At 35.5% G+C, this 24,296-nt stretch overlaps 1 protein-coding gene across 1 annotated transcript in view; it reads left to right on the forward strand.

Annotated features, from left to right (window-relative positions):
* The window catches only part of SYNE1 (spectrin repeat containing nuclear envelope protein 1), a 552,931-nt gene that overhangs the window by 459,147 nt on the left and 69,488 nt on the right, over positions 1–24,296 (forward strand). Inside the window, exons 115-125 of the mRNA XM_027857999.1 lie at positions 1,142–1,294; positions 2,133–2,303; positions 5,053–5,186; positions 5,685–5,889; positions 7,163–7,345; positions 8,659–8,805; positions 12,481–12,635; positions 13,070–13,217; positions 15,067–15,161; positions 20,459–20,693; positions 21,562–21,756. Coding sequence (XP_027713800.1) covers positions 1,142–1,294; positions 2,133–2,303; positions 5,053–5,186; positions 5,685–5,889; positions 7,163–7,345; positions 8,659–8,805; positions 12,481–12,635; positions 13,070–13,217; positions 15,067–15,161; positions 20,459–20,693; positions 21,562–21,756 — 1,821 coding nt within the window. The remainder of the gene's footprint in view (positions 1–1,141; positions 1,295–2,132; positions 2,304–5,052; positions 5,187–5,684; positions 5,890–7,162; positions 7,346–8,658; positions 8,806–12,480; positions 12,636–13,069; positions 13,218–15,066; positions 15,162–20,458; positions 20,694–21,561; positions 21,757–24,296) is intronic.

The raw sequence follows: 24,296 nt of genomic DNA on the forward strand, positions 1-24,296 counted from the left end.
CAGACCTGGTCCCTACTTCCTGCTGTAACAACATCTAATTTGTCATTATGATTTGAAATGATCTGATGGATTCTCTATCATCTTTTAATTGATCCTATTTATAATTAATTGATTGTGCCTTATAACTGCCTATAAGTCATGCTTCTTTGTTTCTGAACTAAGTTTAGAAATTCAGCTGGCCTGTAACAAGTTAAGTTTAGAAATTCAGTTCTCCTGTTAATCACTATTCTGTTCTTACCTCAAAGAAATCTGTTATCCTTGAGGGATACCAGTGGATATAAAGGGAGTCTGGACTAGTAACTTTACACCACCAAGCTATCCTTCAAGGGTGTCTGGTTTATTATCCAAAGAAGTCTGGTCCCCTATCTCTAACCTTGCAGGTAGACTCAAATAGTAAACATTTCTTAGTCACGGGACAGAAGGAAGGGGTTGTTGCTAGCTCTATTCCCAATTTCCAACCAATCATACTTCACATTGCAGCTCTATAACCAATCATATTGATTTCACCATTCATGATATTGAGCTCTTGTAATCAATCATAACTTGTTCCTCACCTACGAAGTCCTGTTCTTGGTTCTGTACTCCCCAAAACCATACAAGAGAGCTGTCCCCTTTATTTGGAGTCTTCACTTTGCTGAGGAAGCTGAGATCCTATTTATTGGTAAATTCATATTTTACTAATAAATTGATAATGCTTGGGACTGTGTGCCTCAGGTTACCTTGATCTGACTGCAACAGTTTTCACATAATCAAGTCAAACAAGTTCTACCTGCATAATTTAAACTACCTTATACTCATTCATTCCTTCATTCAATAGTCATTTATTAAGTTTTTGTTATTTACTAGATACTGTGCTAGATACTGGGGATACAAAAGACAGAAATAAAATAGTCTCTATCCTAAAGGAACTTACATTCTGTGGGGGACACAACACATACACATACAGCTAGATCCAAAATCTATACAAGGTTAGTTCACAGTAACTGGAGAAGGAAGAACTACTAGCTCTTTGGATTTGTGAAAGTTTTTTAAAGGACTCAATAGTTAACCATTTTTACTTTTCTGTTCCTTAAGATTTTATTATGCCCAATTTAAAATTCCAGTAATTCATTATCTTTTTTTCATTCTTTTTAATATTTAGGAACTAGAAGATTTAATTAAAGCCAAAGAAAAAGAAATAGAAAAAGTAGAACAGAGTGGACTTTCTTTGATTAAGAACAAGAAGGATGTTTCTGATGTCATCATGAGTAACCTGCAAGAGCTCAACCATTACTGGGCAAACTTAGACCACATGGTAATAATGTACAAAAAAATAAGATAATAAAGGTTGCACCAAGATTTTAGAGCGTATTTCTTCTCTAAATACCTAGTGATCTTGGGATCATTTTCATCTTGACAGTAATGGAGAAACACTGATAGATTCTCATTTCCTAGAAGCTTTGTACCACTACCCTTCTGTCATGGCCTGGGAGCAAATTAAAATTATTAGATCACAGCTTATTTTTACTTTTAGTCCCCTTGAGTAGATTTGAAAAAAATATGCTAGTCTCTTGAAGAGATTGAAGAAATTAGTTTATTTTATAAAACATAGTTTAGGTTGAATTAATTCTGCAGAATGCTTGACTTATCAACTCTAGTTTTTGAGGGTGACTTTTTTTAAAACTGTCCCCTAAATTCTGATGGGTATACCTGACTTGAAGGCTATAGGCTCGTGTGCACTGACTATAGATGTTACATAGGGCAGCAGAAATTGTTTTCTCTGTTAGCTTTGTACTGGCGTAAGTCACATTTATCAATATAATTCCTTTTCTTTTCTTACCAATCAACTCCAAATGCTGCCCAGTATAATGAGCTATAAATGACAATGCATCTTCATATAGTAAATATATTTACAGTTCCCTTAGCAACCCAGTGGCTTATGAAAGTTAACCTCCCAAGAGATTACAAAAGAGTGTCTTAAATTCTATGCTTTGCCTCTTCCTGATTTTTATTATGTATGTTGCATGATTCTCATTATATAGTCTTTAATGGCTCTAGACATGTGAGTCAATGCATAGGGTTAGGGTTATTTTGCATTTATTTTGTGGAATTATCAACGTATTATTCTCTCTACACACATGGATTTTCTAAAGGTTGGACAACTAAAGATACTACTACAGTCAGTGTTTGATCAATGGAATGTGTACAAAGTGGCTTATGAGGAAATGAACAGTTACCTAATGGAAGCCAGGTATTCTCTTTCCCGTTTCCGGTTGCTGACTGGCTCCCTGGAAGCTGTCAAAGTGCAAGTAGAGAACCTTCAGGTGAGGAGCAAATAGTAAATATTTCATTGCAGTGACTTTAAACTTCTGGAAAAAGGAGAACAGAATACTTACATTGCAGTTCATTAACCCTATTCTTTACACTAAATTATTTTTAAAAATTTAAAACCATTATGATATGTTTTGTTTCTGAAACAAACCTCTCTGTGGATCCTATTTTTTCCCCAAGTATTCCAGAAGTAGGTGATGCTGTATTCTAAATATTTTATTTTCTAAGTTTTGTAAAGTAAATAAAATTACTGAATATTCATAGGTTTCTAATTCAGCACTATTTCAAAAAGTCTGTTTTGTGCCTGCAGCTAGGCAGCTGTGGATAGGGTGCTGGATTTGAATTCAGCAAAACCTAAATTCAAATTCTACTCAGATGGTTACAAGCTGGGTAACCCTGGGCAAGTCCTTAACCTTTCTGAACCTCAATTTCGTCATCTATAAATTGAGGGAATTGGATTTGTTGGCCTCTAAGGTCTCTGTCAAAATCTACAATGCTTCTGATTCCAGAATTCTTTTATTTTTTACCTCTAAGGTCTCTCCCAGCTCCAAATCTATGCTCCTATATAGGGTCCACTTTCCACCATTCACATCTTCCTTTCAAGTTTTCTCTTTTTCTTCTCTTCTCATCAGTCTCCACAAGTTAAAGGATTGAAAAAATAAAGCAAATTGAAATGAATAGAAAAGCTATTAAGCAGCTTTTTAAAGTATTTTTCCTTGCTTTCCACAAAAAGCTAAGTGCCTTGTTCCATGTGCTCTCTTCCTTATTGCTCTCTTCTTTGTTGTATCCATTATCAATAATAACATCTAAAATGACATTCCTACCATACATGAAGGTAGCTTGTGAAGCCATACTGCCTCCACTAAACTGCTGCCTCAGGGTCTCCAATACTGTCAACCTTTCTAATTTGGACATTCTATTCTATCTGCTGCTATCTGTACTTGGAAGAATGGGTACTGGGTGTATTAGGAGTTGGGAAAGGGTGCTTAAGGACTAAGGTGTACAGAATGTACCCTTCCCCACTTCTAACCTACTCTTGCAACCTGGCACAAATTCAAATACTGCTGATCCAATGTCTAATTCTTCTAAAGGGAATTTGCTTTCTCTGACTAACATTTAGTTCCCAAATACATCATACAGTGGAATGTGCCAGGTGAGTCCTTATTAATATGAACTGATCATGGTGATGGTGTGATTAGTAATGATAGCTTTGGGAGATTTAAAATAATTTCATAATCCAAAGCATTACAATGTTCTCTTGAACCTCATTGTATCAATGGCAGTTTTATTGGCATTTCCTTATTCTTTGCATGATTCAGTGTCTGCTTTGTGAATTATTACAATAATAATAATAGACAAGTCAGCAATAGTTTTAAAAAATATTGGACTTTACTGTTTCACTTATGAACATGTTACTTGGTGTTACATACTGCCAGCAGTCTGTTCTGTAGCTTTTTTGGATACCATTCCGTCATCCACCTTCCAACTAATCCCTATTTCCCCACTCTCCTGAGGATGTAGGAAGCCTTGTTTTATAGTCCCTGGGTTCTTGGCTCTGTCATCACATTCCATCCTGTCCCACAGGCTGTGACCCACCCAAGAGGTAGGTCTTGTAGGAAAATATAGATGAAGACTGTTTCCCAGTCAAAAAATATCCCAGAAAAAAAGATAGCTTCTTACATTCTAGTTCTCTGAAGTATGTTCTGGAGTCCTGTAGCCACTACAAAGAATAGCAGAGTCTTGCTCTTCTGGGGCTCTATTTTGGAGCCTCTATTTTATTTCCCAGGGTAGCATTGAGAGTATTCCTCCATAGGTCTAAGCATAGAATTGTATCACTTTAGCTCAGGAAGATTTAAGTAGTAGAAATCATCTGCTTCAATTCTCTTTGTTTTACAAGTGAAATAGGCTCAGAGTCACAGAGCTAATTAGTGACAGAAATAGGGATAGTATATAGGTCTGTTGATGTCCAGTCCTACACTCTTGCAAACATACTACAGATATGATTCTCCATCTTCATCTCTACTTCCTGGCTTCCTTTTGTCTCTGCTAAAATCCCTTGTTCTACAGAATGTCTTTTCTAATTCTAGTGCTTTTCCTTTCTTGATTATTTCCAATTTATCCTGTATACATCTTGTTTCTTCATAGTTGTCTGTATGTTGTCTCCCTCATTAGACTCTAAGCTTCTTGAAAGCTTCTGCCTTTCTTGGTATTCCAAGCTCTTAAGACAGTGCCTGGTAGATAGTAGGTACTAAATAAATAAATGTTTATTGACTAACTGACTAATTCTAGGGTGACAGCTCCAAAGTAGAGATGAGAATTGAAAGGGAAGATATCTACACAAAACTTTCATTACATTGTCAAATTAAATTAGCTAGCTCGCTGGGTTTTTTTTTAGACTTATCTTCTTGTAATCATTAGTGCACATATCTTAGAGCACTAAGAAAAATTATGAAAGAAAACCAATAAAAATTTATTTGAACATTACTCATTTTATGTACTTTCAAAAATACCTGGCAAGAACCTATTTGAACTTGAATTTTTAAAATTTATTTTATTGTTAATTTATGAAATAAAACAAGCATTTCCATAAGATAGTAGAATTTTTTAAAAAGATGATTGCACATGAAACTACAAATCTATCATGTACAACTTGCTATTCCTTTTAAATATGAAATAAGTATAATTTTTTTACTAGCCATTTAGATACTATCATGCCATTTGTCTGTTCTTTTTTGTGAATAGAGTCTACAGGATGATCTAGAAAAGCAGGAGAGCAGCTTGCAGAAATTTGGCTCTATAACCAACCAGCTGTTAAAAGATTGTCATCCACCAGTGACAGAAACACTTACCAATACCTTGAAAGAAGTAAATATGAGGTATGGCATAGGCTAATTCTAGTGTTGCCTTCTTAAAATATCTCATTCTCAATACCACCAACTATATACTTGAAAGTCTTTAGATTTTTAGTCTTGAGTTTAGTAAGGTTTTGTCCCCATATAGTCATTCACTCTGTTTTGAAGTTGAAAAATAATGTGTTTTGTAAGAGAAAAATGCATTGATTGATTTGGAACTGCTACCTACATAAATGGAATTGTTATTGACTCAAAATATTTTCATCCCTAATCCCCTACCTTCAAAATAAAATTATAGGTTTCTGTTGAAACACTATATCTTTTCATATTTAAAAAAGGATGGTTGTACATTTGCACAATATAAAATTTTATTTTGCATCATAATCAATGAGCCATTCAACAGACATTAAGTGCCTATTATGTGCTGGGCACCAGGGCTACAAAGACAAGAAGAAAACAAATCCTGCCATTAAGGAACCTACATGTTAACCTACCTGTATGTGTTTTTCTTATCATTTCCAGGTGGAATAATTTGCTAGAAGAAATTGCTGAGCAGTTACATTCCAGTAAGGCCTTATTTCAGCTGTGGCAAAGATACAAAGATTATTCTAAACAGTGTGCTTCAACAATTCAGCAGCAGGAGGATCGAACCAATGAGCTACTGAAGGCAGCAAATAATAAGGATATTGTTGATGATGAAGTTGCAACCTGGATTCTAGATTGCAACGTATGTTTCACAAACATTGTTTCTCCACTTTTCCTTTCATCAAAATCCAAGCTTGTTTAACTTCCAAAGTTTTACCTAATGTTACCCATGAGTTCTGAATATACCTCAGAATACAAAATACAGTTATTTCTTTGTCAAGGTAAATGTACCAAAGAAAGGTCACTTTTCTGAGATATGACAGTGTATGAATGAGACATGACTTTGCCTTAGGAGAGGAAGTATGTCATAGTCTTTATACCTTCACATGCTTAGCTGCTTCAAAATCTAAGCTGATTTTCATTAAAAGGCCAGAAAGATTCTTTGTTTTCCTTCCTTTGTGGCTTGTCCTTGCTATGCAAGGACTTTATAATCCTTTTTTTTTTAAACTCAAGAAAGATGCTTAATGTTTAAAATTGAGCATCATTTCAGTTCATTTCTGTAAGGCTCATGTCACAGTTAAAGTAAGCTACTTAATTTAATCCCACATGTAACCTTTACTGATAAGGCAAATAAGCCTGGTTCTCTCCTTCCCCATTAAATATATAGATATAGATATATTAGAATCAGTGGTGCAGGTCTTCATCCACAGATAGATGGGGGCTCAGAGCATAACCTAGTCCAACAGTTCTTAACCTTTTTTTTTGTTGTAGACCCAGTTGTCTATCTGGTGAAGCCAATGGACCTCTCTGCAGAAAAATGTATAAAATAAAATATACAGCATTACGTTTTAAAATATATAAAATATACATTTTAAATGCATAAAATATACAGCATTACAAAGGAAACCAATTATAATGAATTACAATGATATATATGTATACATGTATGTGTACATACACATTTATTTATCTATTTATTAATCTATTTATTTATTAGTGGCAATTGAGGTCAAGTGACTTCCCCAGGGTCACACAGCTAGTAAGTGTCTGAGGCCAGATTTGACCTCAGGTCCTCCTGACTCCAGGGCTGCTGCTTTATCCACGGCACCACCTAGTTGCCCCCACACATATGTATTTTAAAGTGGATGGGCCCCATGTTAAGAACCCTTACCTTAGAGAATAAAGAGAAAACATGTTCTATTCCTTGAGGGATATTTACGTACATTATAGTCACTGCTGTACTGTAGCACACCTGGATATTAGTGAGAAGCTTTAAATTGGTTAAATAGGTACACACGTATACAAACCTATCTTGCACCAGAAAAGTGAACTCACTACCTATATGATCATAATAAGAAGGAAGGTGAAGAAATTCACTTTCATGATAGACATTTTCATTGTTCCCACTTCTTTAGGACCTTCTCAAAGGCCAGAAGACTGTTCAGGATTCATTGTTTGTGCTCCAAGAGCTGGGAGAACAACTCAAGCAGCAAGTGGATGCTTCTGCAGCAGCAGCCATTCAGTCTGACCAGCTGTCTCTGAGTCAACACTTGTCTGCCCTGGAACAGGCTCTCAGCAGACAGCAGAAACTACTGCAGGTAAAAAGAAAGAGAAAGAGAGAGAAAGAAAGAGAGGGAGAGAGAGAAAGTGCGAGTGAGAGAGGGAAAGACTTTTCAGTGGATGTGAGAACCTAATCTTTATTTGTCTTTGACCTTAAATATGGAAATATTTATAAATGGCAAACTGATTCATCATCTAGACAATGCTAAATCCTCCTCAGCTCTCCACCAAATAAATAATAAATGATGGCCAAATCTTTAAAAGAGCAGTTTTTAAAATATGTGGAAATCTGGCTCTGTTAATTGTAGTTTACATTCCTTCCTATTGCATCAATTAGTCAAGCAAGCAAGTATTTATGAAGCACTTATACCATATGGCACTGGGGATACAGGACAAAAATGAAATAGTCCCTGCCTTCAAGGAGCATAGATTCTAACAGGTGACGTGCAACATACACATATAGATATATACAAATGTATATATGTAAGGTAACCTTAGAGAAGAAGGCACTATTATTTGGGTGGGTAAAGGAAGAGTTGGAGGGAGGAAAATGTCCATCATACAGGGAGTGGCACATGAGCTTAATCTTGAAGAAAGTCACAGGCAGTGGTTCAGATGGAGAGCATTCATTCTATGTAGAGGAAAAAGTCAGTGCAAAGGGACAAAAGTGAAAGATGAAATATTGGAAATAAGGATCATCAAGTAATCCAGTATGACTGGACCATGTATTGAAGCGAATAATGTGTAAAAAGGCTGAAAAGTAGCACGGGGCCAGTCTGTGAAAAGCTTTAAATGATGTTTGAGCCTAGTAATAATATGGAGCCACTGGAGTTGGTTGTGGAGAGATGAGAGGTGACAGGGTCTGGTTTACACGTTAGAAAAATCACTTTGGTGCCTATAGAGGTTGTGGGGAGGGATTAATGAAAGGGGAGACCTGAGTCAGGGATACCAATTAGGAAGCTAAGGAAATCCTCCAAATATGAATGGAGAGGAGACAGGTGAGAGATGTAGAGTTAGAAATTACAAGATTGGCAATTGATTGGATATGTGAGAAGAGTGAGAGTGAAATGCTGAGAATGATGTAAAAGCTGTGAACCTGGGTGACTGGAAAGATGGTAATACCCTAAACAAAAACATGGACATTTGGAAACTGTGTAAAGTTAATGCTAGATAAAAGTAATCCCATATTTTAGAACTTGAAAAATCACTATAGCAGGAATTTTAGGAAAAACTTTTGTAAAATGGGAAAGTGAAACCAAAAATAGAGCAGTTGCCTAAGCAAATTAATAAATAATAATAATGCATCTAAATATACTTTTTTCTAAAATTCTAAATCTTTTTTTTGCAAAAGGCTGGAGTTCTCGATTATGAAACATTTTCTAAGAGTTTAGAAGGTCTGGAAGGCTGGATTTTAGAAGCTGAAGAAGTACTAAAAGGACAGGACCCCAGTCATTCATCTGACCTCTCAACAATTCAGGACAGGATGGAAGAACTGAAAGTAAGTATTAGAAAAGGCATCCCTATTCTTCTATATCACAAGACAGCAGATTATATTATCATGAACAAATGAATAAGAAAGCATTTATTCAGTATATTATATGCTAAGCATTAGGATATAAATAAGAAAAGCGAGACAGTCCCTGCTCTTAAGAAGCTGGTACTTGTAATTACAAGTGAGAACATAAACAAGAGATTTCAGCTACTGGACACATACAATGGAACTGAGTGCCTCAGTGGGATGGATGGAAAGGCCCAGGGGTCCTTATAATACATGAAAAAGTCAAATATAAGTGAATGAGTATCTAGAGAATGAAGAAGTAGGGCAAATGATAAGGCCCAAAGGACTGAGGATGTAGTGGCAGGACAAATAGTGGGTCTTACACAAACACCATCTTACCATAAGGATTATAGTCAGTAACTCTCTGATCCTTCAAGTGGTATCAACTAGCAGAGTCTACCAGCAGACTTGGGGGGAGAAGGTGGGTCTGAAGTCAGTAACAGTCAATAAACATTTATTAAACACCTACTATATTTCAAGCACTGTGCTAGAAAAAGAAGGATAGTCCCTGCCCACAAGAGACTTAAAATCTAAAGGGATAAGACAACACACAAAAGAAAGCTGAAAAGGAGGGGAGGAGAGGACCTGGCCCAAGGGTATGATGGAGAAGCCAAAGAAGTACAAAAGCCAGTGTTATCAGAGAAGTAAAAGAAATCCAAAATGAGTACAACGAAGGAAATAAGGAGATACCTGAGATATTCAGCCCTCTGTTGTTGTTATTGTTGTTCAGTCATTTTTTTTCAGTCATGCCAATGCTTTGTGACCCCATTTGGGGTTTTCTAGGCAAAGATACTGGAGTAATTTTTTCATTTCCTTCTCCAGCTCATTTTGTAGATGAGGAAACTGAGGAAACAGGGTTAAGTGGCTTGCTCAAGATCATACAGCTAGTAAGTGTCTGAGGCAGGATTTTAACTCAAGAAGATGAGTCTTCCTGACTCCAGGCCCAGCACTTTATCCACTGTGCCACCTCACTGCCCTGTCAGCCCTATCTCCCTCCATAAAAGGAGGTATTTAGGGTTTCACCCTCTAATCAGAAAGACAGAGTGTGTTGAGGTATTAGTAACAAGCTGATTGGATCTTACAAGATGATGGAATTTCCCAGTGATGAGGATCTGGAGAGATCTCTGCTTTCACCATCAAGAAGGAATCACCTTCCCTTGTCCTCACCTCTCTCCCAAGTAGATCCTAGATCAGGGGTGGGGAACCTGTGGCCTCGAGGTCACATGTGACCCTTTAGGTCCTCAAATGCAGCCCTTCATAGTTTAGATTTAGTCAAAGGACTGCACTTGAGGACCTAGAGGGCCACATGTGGCCTCAAGGCCACAGGTTTCCCACCCCTGTCCTAGATCCTTCTGCCATCTAGCATCTATGCCCTTAAGCAACTTCACAAGTGAAAAAATATATCACTTCAAGATGAAAATAAATAATTTATTTTAATAGCAGCTGTCTCGCTATATTCACCTGAGGCATTTTGTTCAGTGGTTTTCAGTCATGTCTGACTCTTCTTGACCCCATTTGGGGTTTTCTTGATGAAGATACTGGAGTGGCTTGCCATTTCCTTTTCCAGCTCTTTTTACATATGAGGAAACTGAGGCAAATGGGGTTAAGTGACCTGCCCAGGGTCACACAGCTACTAAGTATCTGAGGCCAGGTTTGAACTCAGAAAGATGAGTCTTCCTGACTCCAGGCCCAGCGCTCTATCCACTGCGCCACCTAGCTGCCCTGTGATCTGTGATACTATGGTGCAAAAAAGGAATGATGAAAGAGATTATACCAAGGAGGAAGATGTGCTTAAAAGGAGAGAAAAGAGTTGGCAGTGTCTAGACACTTCCTCTAGTACTTTGTATTGTCCTTGATGGAGGAGACAGTAGTCTAAAATCAAAACTCTCTAAGAAGGTGTTGGTTTATTCATTCTGTGGAATCATAAGGACCAAGCTCAATCACAGTGGATGTGCCTTCCTTTCTTTGTTGCAGAGATAGGAAATTATGGATATGGAATCTTACAGATGAAATCAGTGTGTTGATTGGTTTTGCTGAACCATTTCTATTTTCCTTTTTATTCTGTATGACAAAAGATTTATTGGGATGAAGAGGAAGAAATTACATGTTTTCATAAATGAATGTTATGTAAACATAAAAAAATAAATATTTGAATAATGTAAATATTTTTAAAATTCAGTAAAATAATAGAATAAAATGTATGTTTCCTAATAAAGTTGGTTTTTTAAAGAGCTTTTTTATGAACTTCCTTCCTTTACCTGAAGAACTGGGGGCCTGTGAGTGGAAAATGTTGCATATGCTGTCACACTTCACTGTGTTAGTTGTTTTGTCTTAGCTGAATTTCTTAGTTTCAAGGGGAACTTCACTATGTCAATCCTAGGTAGGGCAGTGGATGGAAAAGTAGATTCAAAAATTACTGTAAAAACAAATTGATATAAAACAAAAAAAATCAAACAATTTAATTATTTCCCCCCTACTCTACATAACTTGGATGGTTAATAGATAAAAATGTCCTAATGATGGAAGAATGGATGCGAACTGCCTATACTTGGGTAGGAAGAAGCACATAACATGCTTTGTTCTATTTTTCCATTATGGAGCATGGAAAGGGAAGAAGAAGCTAGAAATCTACTGTCTAATAATTCTTTTCTTCTTTCTTTCCTTTCTTGTTTCTTTACTTTGTTCCTTCTTTTTCTTCTTTCCATTCTTTCTTCCTTCCTTTTTTTAAAATGTTAGAGATTAGCTGGAGGCACAGAGAGATTAATTGACTTCCCATGGTCATACAGCCTCCTGTCATAGGCAAGACTTGAATTCAGGTCTCCCTTCCTCCAAGGTTAGCCCTCCTATACGCTACAACAAATTGCCTCTCTTATGTGTATTAACAAATACAGTTAATTCAGAATTTATAATTTTAAAGGGAAGGGAAGCCTACAATGTTGTTTCTCTTTTAATATTTGAAGTTCCTTTTGAGGGATACAGAGAAAGCCAACACAAAAATGTTGAAAAGATTAGTGAAGAATGAATTGAAAGGTGATTGAGAAATAAGGTTGAAATGGTACAAAATTCTAATGTCATATTTTTTGATCACACAAATCTCTGTACATTAGCCAGCCCAGTCGAGGGCAATGTTGAGAAAGAGCAAAACTCCAAGATTAAAACAGCTTCATCTTTCCTCTAGTTGTTCAGGGAAGAAAGAAGTAATAAAACTTCAATAAAAAAAAAAAAACTTTAAGATGTATCATTTATAAAACTGCTAGTCACTGGAGCTATTTCTTACCTAACAGAGCTACGGTGGAATAATGAAGTCAAGATTGCCGTGTATAAATCGTCTGAACACGTAAAAACAATTTTTAATCATTAGTGTCATTTTCATCCTTAGACTGACACTTATGAAAGCCATTTTTTGCAAATCACTAAGTCAATAAATCTTTAGTGTCTTATCTTTTTCCCTATTTTCCTGAAATGCTATTATCATGTGTTCTAAAATTTGTCAAAAGAATTGCACAGGTAAAGAATAAGGGGGATTCATAAATCTAGGTAATAAAGACCTAACTGGACACTTAGGCTGCTTCACTGTGCATGGTGCGAAGTGGAGTCTTTGCTGTTCTATTTCAGGGACAGATGTTAAAATTCAGCAGCATGGCTCCGGATTTGGATCGTCTAAATGAATTGGGATATAGATTACCACTAAATGATAAGGAAATCAAAAGGATGCAGAATCTGAATAGACATTGGTCTTTAATCTCCTCTCAGACCACGGAAAGATTCAGGTACAAAAGTCCAGAAATTGAAATCAAGTAAAGTTACTTTTATGGCTTTTTTAAGTTCTGTGGATTTATAAAATTTGTTTCTTTTACATAATACTGCCATAATTTGGGGGGAAGTTAGGAAATTGGAATTGAGTAAAACACAAATTAAATTTTACATGATTTAAGTATTAAATATTGTTTTCCTTTAAAAATCAAAATTATTTTAAGATGACCAATTGAAACTTTTAGTACATTTTCATTTATTTTCCTAAATATATACAAATTGATGACTTAGAATATAGATATTATTGTAGTATAAAATGTATCTGTGTGACAGTGCAGAGATGATGATAGTTGTACTATTGGTAATGCTGGGGAAAATTTAGTGACTATTTCAATAAGATAGATGTATTTTCTAATCTTACCTTTTTATTTCTTACCTCTTATTCTTTCAGTAAGTTACAATCATTCCTTTTGCAACATCAAACCTTCTTGGAAAAATGTGAGACATGGATGGAATTCCTGGTTCAGACGGAACAGAAGTTGGCTGTAGAGATTTCAGGCAATTATCAACGTCTTTTAGAGCAGCAGAGGGCACATGAGGTGGGTTATGGTATTAGAATTTTGGAGAATATTAATTCTGAGCTGTTTAAAAAGTGTTATATAAATCTACTTTAACAGAAGGGGTCTTTCACCTGAGGAAGAACGGCATTTAAAAATTTAATATTCATGCTTACATTAGCATCCTATCCCCTTTTCCTAAGCTTTTATTTTTATATTTTAATTAGTAAAATATCTATCAGATCCTGCCTCCTCAGCTGGCTGCACTCATATGATATAATATACAATATTATATTTCAGTATTTCAGAGCTAGCCCTATGACTTTCATTGGTGTGTATACTCTGACTGATATAAATTACAGTCCTATGTAAGCAGTCTATGATTTGGTCTTACTACTACTACTACTATTACTACCATTACTGTTACTACTACTACTACTACTACTACTACTACTGCTACTACTGCTACTACTGCTACTGCTACTACTACTACTACTACTACTGCTACTGCTGCTGCCGCCGCTGCTGCCGCTGCTGCCACTGCTGCTACTGCTGCTACTACTGCTACTGCTACTACCAACAACAACAATAACAGCAATGACTATTACTGTCAAGTAACTAATTTAACTCTCAAAAGACAGTACACCACCAGATCTGTACTTGGACCTTTCCTCTTGGTCAGAAATGTCAGAGCTTAGGCCCAATAGGTATACCTTTCTAAAAACCAAGATGAGTGTTTGGGGTAGAATTTTAGTGGAGGATAATAGATAATAACAGTGGCAATTGTATATATGTAAGAATTCCAATACCTTTTCTTATACCTGAGGTAGCTGGTGGCACATAGAGCTCTGGACCTGGAGTCAGGAATATATGAGTTCAAATCGATCCTGGGTTAGTTACTTAAGCTCTATTTGTCTCAGTTTCCTCAATTATAAAATGAGGATAATAATAGCATCTACCTTTGCACGGGATTGTGAGGATCGAATGAGGTAATACTTGTAAAAAGCACTTAGAATAGTGCCTGGCATATAGTAGGTACCACATAAATGCTTATTCTTTTCCTTTTCCCTTATCCATAGCCAATTTATGAATTGTGTTTCTTTCTATACTTTAATGAAGCTAATAAAACAAATAAAATATTAGAGCCAGGAGCAACATTAGAGATAATTGTTAGCCCCTTCATTTTACAGTTGAAAAAACTAAGGCACAAAAGAGGCAAAAAGTTGTCTTAATTGTAGACTGTTAAGGAGCATGTGTGTGTGTGTGTGTGTGTGTGTGTGTGTGTGTGTGTGTGTGTGTGAAATAGAGAGAGAGTGAATTATTCCTTAAAGATCTGTGCATACATGTATGTATAAGTTATTATTATCATATCATTATCTTCTATTCTTTGGTAGAATCATTTGAAAATCTAATCTATTCTTTTATATGGATCTTAGAACCAAAAACTAGAGAAAATGTTACAGCTTTGCTTGGTATTAAAAGAAAGAGCTATGTTTTCCGACTTATAATAATCAATCATTAGTTCAAACAAAAACTTCCATTTTTCAATTACATGTATCTGTAGTGATTTTTTTAAATAGATTTGATTTTTACCCAACCTCAGTATTATATTTTTTTCAGTCAGAAATAATTCTTATGACTTTCCTTATCTAAAAATTTGGCACTACCACATTTATGTATTATCATTTACATTCTAGTATATTTTATCAATTATTATATGAATTAAAACAAAATATGTTCTCGTCTTAGAAAATAGCAATAAAAGGAACAAGTTAAATGTCTAGAAAATTAGGGTGGAATTGAGTTTTTCTAATGCCAATTATCAAGTTGAAATATTCTAAAGCGTATTATTGCCATTATTCTCATTTTCATAAATTTATTTTTGTGACAGTTGTTTCAAGCAGAGATGTTCAGTCGTCAACAGATTTTGCATTCAATCATTATTGATGGGCAACGCCTGCTAGAACAAGGTCAAGTGGATGACAGGTAGGATTTTGAGTACTTGTAAGGAAATGCCAGTGAATTAAGTCTCTAGTGGCCAATATACATAAGATGTTATACCTTTCTGCTAGGTTTTTTCTGCCTTCATTCTCTTCCCCATCATTCTGAAGTCTATGCTACTGCCAGAATAATTTTTCTTATACATAGAATGTGTCACTCATCTACTCAAAAATATTCAGTGGCTCCCTATTTCATCCAGAATCTGATGCTATTTTACCTTTCCAATTTTATCTTATATTACCATCTTCTACCCACACCAGCTTCTGCTCTTTGAATGCATCATTTATCTCCCTAATGTCATGCCTTAGCTGTTCTCTGGGCCTGGACCTGCCTTCTGATCCATCCCCACCCCATTTCCAACCTTATTCTGCCTCCACTTAACCTGTTGAATTCCTATCTAGAGAGACAGTCCTATATAGTGAAGGGCCAGGGTTCAAAAGGATTTGGTTCTTGTTTTGCCACTTACTACCTGTATGATATTGGTGAAGTTGTTCAAACTCTTTGGACCTCAGTTTCCTTATCTGTACAATAAAGAAATTGATAGCTAGCTTTCCTTCCAGCTTCCAATCTGTGATCCTCTCTACAAGGCCTTCTGTACCCATTAGCATTGGGATCTATCCAAAGCCCGCTGTACTTCTAGCCTGGGTACACCCAGGAAATAAACAAACAAAATTCTATGCTCCTGTAATCTATCATTTAAAGTTTGATTTAAATGCTACCACCTTCATAAAATCTTTCCTGATATCCCTGGTATTTAAAGGCCTTTCCAACTATGGCTTCAAATATCAGTCCATAACCATTTATTAAGTGCCCCCATGTGCCAGAAAGTATGCTAGACAATGGTCATTCAAAGACAAAAGAGAAAGAGTCTCGCTATAAAGGAATTTCTATTTAATTTTAAAGAAATTTTAAATTTAAGAAATTTCTATTTCTATCTTTTTTTTATCTTACAACTCTAATGTACTCACAGTGGATAGAGCACTTGGACTGAAATCAGGAAGACTTGAGTTTAGATCTGGCCTCAGACACTTAGTAGCTGTGTGACCTTGGGCAAGTCACTTAACCTCTATCTGCTCAGTTTCCTCTGCTATACAATGAGGACAGTAGTATTATTTACCTTTCAGGGTTGTTGTGAAACTCAAATGAGGTGATATTTGTAAAGTACTTAGCACAATCCCTGACACACAGGCATTTAATAAATATTTCCTCTTTCCCTCCCTCACTTTCTTCCTTCTCTCCTTTCCCTCTTCTTTCTTCTTTCTCTCCCTCTCTCTCTCTCCTTTACCTTACTTCCTTTCTTCCTTGCTTTCTTCCTTCCATCCTTCCTTTCTTCCTTACTCTCTTCTTTTCTCCTTCTGTCTTTTCCCTTCCTTCCTTTCTCCCTTTCTTCTTCCCTCCCTTCTCTTCTCCTTCCCTCATTCCTTCCTTTCTTCCTTCCTCCCCCCTTTACCTTCCTTTCTTCCTTTCACAAATTATTAACCTCAAAATTATTACTTATTCTTCCCTCCTTTCTTCCCTATATTTCATCATCAGCAGGTTTTTTTCAGTTATACCTCCTTTTCTTGCATGCATTCATACCCTTTTCTCTACCCATATAACCATTCTCCTGGCTTGGAACCTCATTGCTTCTTTCATGAACTATTATTACAATAGCCTTCTAAATGGTCTCCCTGTCTCCAGTTTGTCCCCCTTTGCATTCTATCCCCTACACAACTTCCAAGATAATCTTCCTAAAGGAAAGATCTGACTGCGTCACTAAAACAAACAAAAAAACCCTTCCATGGCTCCCTTTTGTCTCTAAGTTAACATGTAAAGTTCTCAGGCTGGCATTTACAACGTTTCACCATCTGATTCAACTCTACCTTCTCAGGTGTTTTCTATCCTACACTTTATCTTCCCGCCACACTGAACCCAATATTCTATTGCCCTCCTCTACACCTTGACACAGGCTGTCCCTCAGACCTTTAATAGACTCTTTAGAGTTTTTTTTTTCCTTTCAGAATCTTTTGCTTCTTTCTGCTCACGTACTGCATACTCTGAGAAGCCTTCACTGCTCCCACACAGTTATGCTTTCTCCTCAAAATAACTTTTCTTTAACTGTGGACTGACTGTAACCATCCAGTAGAATGTAAGCTCCTTGAGAGTAAAAACTGTTTTTTGTTTTGTATTCTCCAGCATCCAGCACACTGGATTATTAGTTAATAAACTGATCAGTGAATTAAACTGCACTAAAGTCTTATTTATTCAAACTAATTGGAAGACATTTATTAATTATTGAAATGTCCGAATTATAAAACGTGACATTTTGTTACTTAATGTGTTCAAAATGTTTAAAAATTTTGTTGTTGTTATTTAGTCATTTTCAGTTGTGTCCAACTTGTGACCCCATTTGGGGTTTTCCTGGCAAAGATACTGGAGTGGTTTGCCATTTTTTTCTCCAACTCATTTTATAGATGAGGAATCTGAGGCAAACAGGGTTAAGTGATTTGCCCAGGGGTCCCGCAGCTATAGAGAAACACTGCATAAATTAATAAAGCAAATGTGATTTCAGAGGTCAATGTTTGAACTTCTGAGGAGAATACGCAGGTCTTCCTAACTTCCTAACTCCATTCTATCCATTGAAAACAGGTCAGCAAATTATAACTATTTAATGAACAGATAGGATGATTTGTAAATAGCATTATCAGTGCTATTTAATAGATGCTTCTGAAATGCTTTACATTATTCTCCTAAGAAATATAAACATTGACCTCTGGAATCATGTTTGCTTTATTGATTTATATAAAAAGTGTCTTCTCTATAGAAAACATTAAGGTAAATTTGTATCTGTCCAAATAAGCAGAAGACGAATTGGTCCAGTTTTACTCTTGTCTATATTTTCCAAATAGTATTATTTATTAGAATGGCATGAAAATTACACATAAGATCATAGGATCAGGGAACAGAGATGAAAATGACCTTAGGGAGTTTAGGGGCAATAGTTAGTTGCTTTTTGTTTTCATATAAACCTATTGCTTTTGTTGACATACATGTATGTATTTTTCTGTTGTGGGAATTATTATAACTGTTAATAATAACTAAACATTTTACATGAAATATTTTGACAATAAATGACAAGTTTTTATGCAGTGTTTCTATATTTGGGGAAATAATTTAATACAAAAGAATTGAGATAATAATTAAGCAAAAGAGAAACACAATAACAATAATGAGTTTTTTAAAGCTATCTTGAAAGCTGGTAGTTGAGGGAGAAATTTGTTATTGTTCATTTGTTTTTTTGGCAAAGACATTAGAGTGGTTTGCCATTTTTTTCTCCAGCTCATTTTTTACAGCTGAGAAAACTGAAGCAAATAGGGTTAAATGATTTTGCCAGGGTCACATAGGTAGTAAGTGTCTGAGGGCAGATTTGAACTCGGGTCTTCCTGACTCTAGGTACCAGTGCTCTATCAATTGTGCCACCTAGCTTCCCTGAAGGAGGATTTAGGTTTAAGTAAAGAAGAATAGGGAGGTATATGGAGAAGCGTTTGAAGATTCTGTGGGTGAGTTTTTTTAGGGTTATGTTACCAGGTCTACTCTCATACTAACTAGTGGTGATTAAGCCATTTTAATGCATTAAAATATAACGAAAAGGAGAGAAAAAAAAACAAAGAAAGAATAATTTTGGACATGCTTTGGAGGAGAAATGGGAAGGAAATTAAGTTTTAAAATATGTGTTCAGATATAAAAAAATTATAGAAATGTAATTAACTGATTATGAACTTCAGAATAAAGAGGAAAACTGAAGACCTTAACACATATTAATACTACACCTGATTGAAGTTAGAGGAGGAATATAGTGGTAATAAGTAACATTTATGTAGTTAAAACTTACAAAGGTCTTAAATATATTATTTCATTTGATCTTTACAACATACCTGTGAAGTAGATGCTATTACTGTCCTCATTTTACAAATGAGGAAGCTGAGTCTGAGTGATTAAATGACTTACCCAGGGCCACACAGCTAGGAAGAAGTACTATCTTACTGTCCCTTCAAACCTTACAAGAAAATTGTACATTGACTCAGAAAGTTCTTCTGCAGTTTTTTCATCGCATGTGAATTACAATGTTTTGGTATACAGGCAGTAGTATTCCCTGTCTTTAAAAAATGTCCTAGAATAATTATTATTAAATATTAATTTAGAAGATACATCAGAAGTTGCCAAGTATAAATGCCCTCCATAATGATCAGTGGATCACTATAAATATGAGAGGATGTAAGAAGGTTGTTTTCATGGACTTAATTCTATATCCAGTGTTTTGTGGTTGTTTTCATGGACTTAATTCTATATCCAGTGTTTTGTGTGTTCTTTCTCTCTCTCTCTCTCTCTCCTTTCTCTCTTTTCTTTCTCTCTCCCTCTCTTCCTAAAGACACTATCATCAAGAACTTATTAATATAGAATAAAGTTGTCTCATTAATCTAACTGGTTGTGAAAATACTTTAGAAGCAGAAGTCAGAGGGAATTTGGTAAATGGGGAAAATATCCTGAATCCAAAAAAAATCAAGCTCAATGCCAGAAAGTTCAGGATAGTTTCTAGGAAGGATAATTCTAAAATAATTCTAAAATAACATATAATTAAAAATTTATATAATTATAAAATAATGATGTCCAGATATTCAAGGTAGATAAAAGTAATGCCACAGCAGTATTTAAAAAAGGCAAAATTAGAACATAAGGAAATAAAGGTAAGGATATATAAATTAGAGTTTGACATTTAAAAAAACTCATTTTACTAGTTACAATATAATACTGTGGCCCCACAAATTGAATGTTCTAGAAAACTTTGAAAGTTTCATGGGGAGATTCATGTCAGGAAGGGTTATAAGAATTAAGGTTCTTATGCCCAAAGAAGAGAAAACTGAAGGAAAACAACAATGTTTTTGGGAGTATTGAGGGTTCTTATGCAAATTTTTTCTTCCATTTTCACTGGGATAATATGAAATAGATCTGAAATGTAGAATGGGAAATTTCAGTTAGGTATAAGAAAGAGTTGGCTGAGAATTTGGGTTGTCAGACATTGAGATAGATGACTAAAAGAGATTATAGAGTGCCATTCTCTGATTTTTTAATAATAATTTCATTCATTGGAAATGGCTTAAGAATGACCCTGCCTGATATCAAGAGATGAACTAGATGCCCACTCAAGATCTCTTTTAGATTATCCAGACTGCAAATTTTATCTTATTAGGGAAGTATATATGTATTGGCCTTGGTTTTTCACAGTGTGCCTACTCTATCAACAGGGATGAATTCAACCTGAAGCTGACACTTCTTAGTAACCAGTGGCAGGGAGTCATTCGCAGGGCTCAGCAGAGAAGAGGGATCATTGATAGTCAGATTCGACAGTGGCAACGCTACCGGGAGATGGCAGAGAAGCTTCGTAAATGGCTGCTTGAAGTGTCCTATCAACCTGTGAGTGGACTGGGAAATGTCCCTATGTCATTACAGCAAGCTAGGACACTATTTGATGAAGTACAGGTAGGTGCAAAATGTTTTTTTTTTCCTCTTTTACCCTTCTTAGTCTCCCTCTCCCTTCAACTTACTTTTCCAGTATTTATTCTAGAGTAGCTTCGGAATTAGGAAAGTTGTAGTACTCCATTGTCCAATATTATAATGAAAACGTAGAACATTTCTTAAATTTCTGCCAGTACTAAAGTTGTCCAACTCTTTAGGCCTTTTCACATTCCCTCTACAATATCATCATTTGTATATGTCTAATGAGTCCTATCTGATTGTAAGACACTTGGGTGACAAAAATTACCTGCTTTCCAAATAATGGCTGAAATGAATTGAAATGGTTCCTTGATTGTGCAAAGCCTAGACTAATAATGATAATGATCAGATAAGATAGCAGTCTTTCCCATGGACTACTTTCAAGTGCCAAGGGATTCTGCTCAATTTAGAATGACATTACTGGATTATAAACACAAGAAAACTCATGCTGACTATGCTTTTCACTCAAAATTGAAATATTTTATTTAAATATTATAGAAAAGGTAAAAGTGGTCGTAGCTCTTGACATCTCTCAGCTTTTTTCCTATCCTGACTCTTGCTTTCACCTGACTAGGAAGGCATTTCAATTCACCATCAACAGCAAAAATATATTAAATAACTATTATACATAATGTCCTATATGAGATGCTGGGGAAAATACCAAGATAAATATGACATGGTACTTGTCCTTAAGGGTCATATATAAGTAGTTCACGCATGTTGGTCAGATTTCCATTCTACTAAAATCCAAAGTCCTACACAAAGAAAATAAGAATCTTCTTTCTTCTTGTGAATTTAGAGCTCCTTTAAAGGAGAAAAAAAAAGTGATACATTGAGAATCTTTTCTTTTCAGGTCAAAGAAAAAGTTCTTCTTAGGCAACAAGGGAGCTACATTCTGACTGTGGAGGCTGGGAAGCAGTTGCTGCTCTCTGCCGATAGCGGGGCTGAGGCAGCCCTACAGGCTGAACTCATGGAAATCCAAGAGAGATGGAAATCAGCTAGCAACTGCCTTGAAGAACAGAAGAAAAAACTTGGCTTTCTGTTGAAAGTAAGTTGAGTTGCTCATCTAGAGAGGAGGAAAGAGCTTGACTTCTTAGTTTTCAGAGAGCCTTTGTAAATGTGTCCGTTTCCCCATTACTATATGAATAAGATAACTGGAGAGGAAGCATAGCACTTGCAGACAGAGACCTAGTCTTGGAAATAGGAAGAATGAGTTTCAAGTTTTGCCTCTGACCCCATACTGGCTGTGTGACCCTGGGCAACCACTTACACTCTGAGGAGCCCAGGCAACTCTCTAAGATTCATTTTAGAGCAGGTACTGATGAACAATGGAAGTAGTTTCCTTACTAGGAGTTCTCTTTGCCAGTAAAATCACAGGTCAAATGCAAAACCTTCTCTGAAAAAAGAAAATCTAAAGTCAATTACAGTACCTCATAGTATTTCTAGCATCTAGTCCCCATCTACTTTGTATGTGTTTTATATGCACTTAGCATAGTGTCTGGCATGTAGTAGGCACTTAATAAATGTTTATTGATTGATTCACATGCATATAGATAGATGGTTATAGATTATATATAAACATTGTCTTCCCCTTTAGAAATATGAACTCTTTGAGGACAGGTATTATTTTTGTCTTTTGTTATGCAACATGGTAAACACTTAATAATTGCTTGTTGACAGATTGATTTAGGGTTTTGACACTGTTTATTCCACATATCTGAAATACTATCCTTCCTCACCTCTACCTACTGGCTTCCCTGGCTTTCTCTGGAGCTCTGCTCAAATTCCACCTTCTTTAGGAGGCATCCCAGATTGCCTCCTCCTTTCAGTCTCTTCCCTTTGAGATCACCTTCACCTTCCACTTATAGAATGTGCGTGTGTGTGTATGTGTGCATGTGTGTATAATCTTGTGTGTGTGCATGGATAGATAGATAAATAGATATTCGCATGTTATCTCCTCCTTAGAATGTGAGCTTACTGAGGACTAGTTCAGTGTTAAGTCAAGGCAGCAGACATTTATTAAGCGCTTACTTTGTGCTAAGTACTAGAAATACAAAGAAAGACCCTCCCCGCCCAAAAAAAATTTCTTCTCTCAAGGAGCTCACTGTATAATAGGGAAGACAACAAGCAAATAGATATGTAAAAATAAGATATACATATATATATATAGATAGATACACATATATACATATATACATGCATATTTATGTGTGAGGGTATATGTATATGTGTATATGAATGAATGAATGATAAATTTGAGATAATCTCCAGTGGAAGGTACTAGAATTGAAAAGGAATGGGAAAGGCTTCCTGCAGAAGGTGGAATTTTATGTGAGATTTGAAGGACGTGAGGGAAGGTATAAGAAAACTGAAAAATATAAATGAGCCAGGTTATGAAGGGCTTTAAAAGCCAAACAGAGGAATTTATATTTAATCCTATAGTTAATAGGAAGCTACTGGAGTTTATTGGATAGTGGGGTGGCATGGTCAGACTTGTGATTTAGGAAGATCAGTTTGACATCTGAATGGAGGATAGACTGAAGTAAGGAGAGATTTAAAGCAAGGAGATTAACCAGCACACTTGAGTGGTGAGAGCCTACACTGCCCCTGCCAGAGGAGAGAATGGGGCATAATCTGCAGATTCCACTAAGGTAACTGTTTGTACTTTTCTTTGTAATCTCAAGTGTTTGGCACAGTGCCTGGTACATAGTAAGTATTTAATAAATGTTTGTTGACTGGCTGACATGTCACCTATATTATGCATTAGTGAAATCTACTTTTCTAGAATAGAGCAATAAGGAAAGAAAACTATGGATAGAAAAGACGTGGACTTATCACCATTCAAATTTTCATTAGCTAATCAAAATGATTTGATTTTTTTTTGCTTCTTATGCTTCTGAAATAAATCAGATAACAGAAATTGTAAATAGGGCACTCCCATTTTATTTTTTATTTGATTTTATATGATATTTTATATGATATCATTATAGATTATATTACATATTATTATATGGTATTTTATATGATATTAAGTAAAATTTTGTAGATGTATATTATTTATTATATTAATATTTAGAAACATAAAATTTTAGATCAGGAAAATGTTGAGCATATGTATGTAGATATATACATATATGTAAGAGATACATATATATGATTATGGGATTATAGCTATCAATTATCCAGTGCTTAAATGGGAATTTTCTCTTCTTTCACACACTAATTATTATTAAATTTTCTAGAGCGGTTTTTACTTTGGCATACTACTTAGTTTGTGGTCAGATGATTACAAAGAGCTTTAGAACCTATTAACAAGCCTAAGTATTTTGATGACATTACCTACCCCAGTTGTTCTCCTTGTACTCTTCCACTATTTGTTGATATATATGACATATCCAATTAGCTGAAGGACTGCAGCCCATGGCAAAAATTTATTTATAAGTTGTATGGTGGAAAGATTTTAGTTGCAAATTCATACTACAAGTGATCTTTGGAAAGCGGAATCCCTATTCAACTCTTCTGAGAATGTATTTGATATTGCATCAGTCTTTCATTATTTATTGTTATTGTTGTTATTATTATTATTAG

The sequence above is a fragment of the Vombatus ursinus genome, unplaced genomic scaffold (genome assembly GCF_900497805.2).
Source record: "Vombatus ursinus unplaced genomic scaffold, bare-nosed wombat genome assembly UNPS02012602.1, whole genome shotgun sequence".
Taxonomy (NCBI): Eukaryota; Metazoa; Chordata; class Mammalia; order Diprotodontia; family Vombatidae; genus Vombatus; species Vombatus ursinus.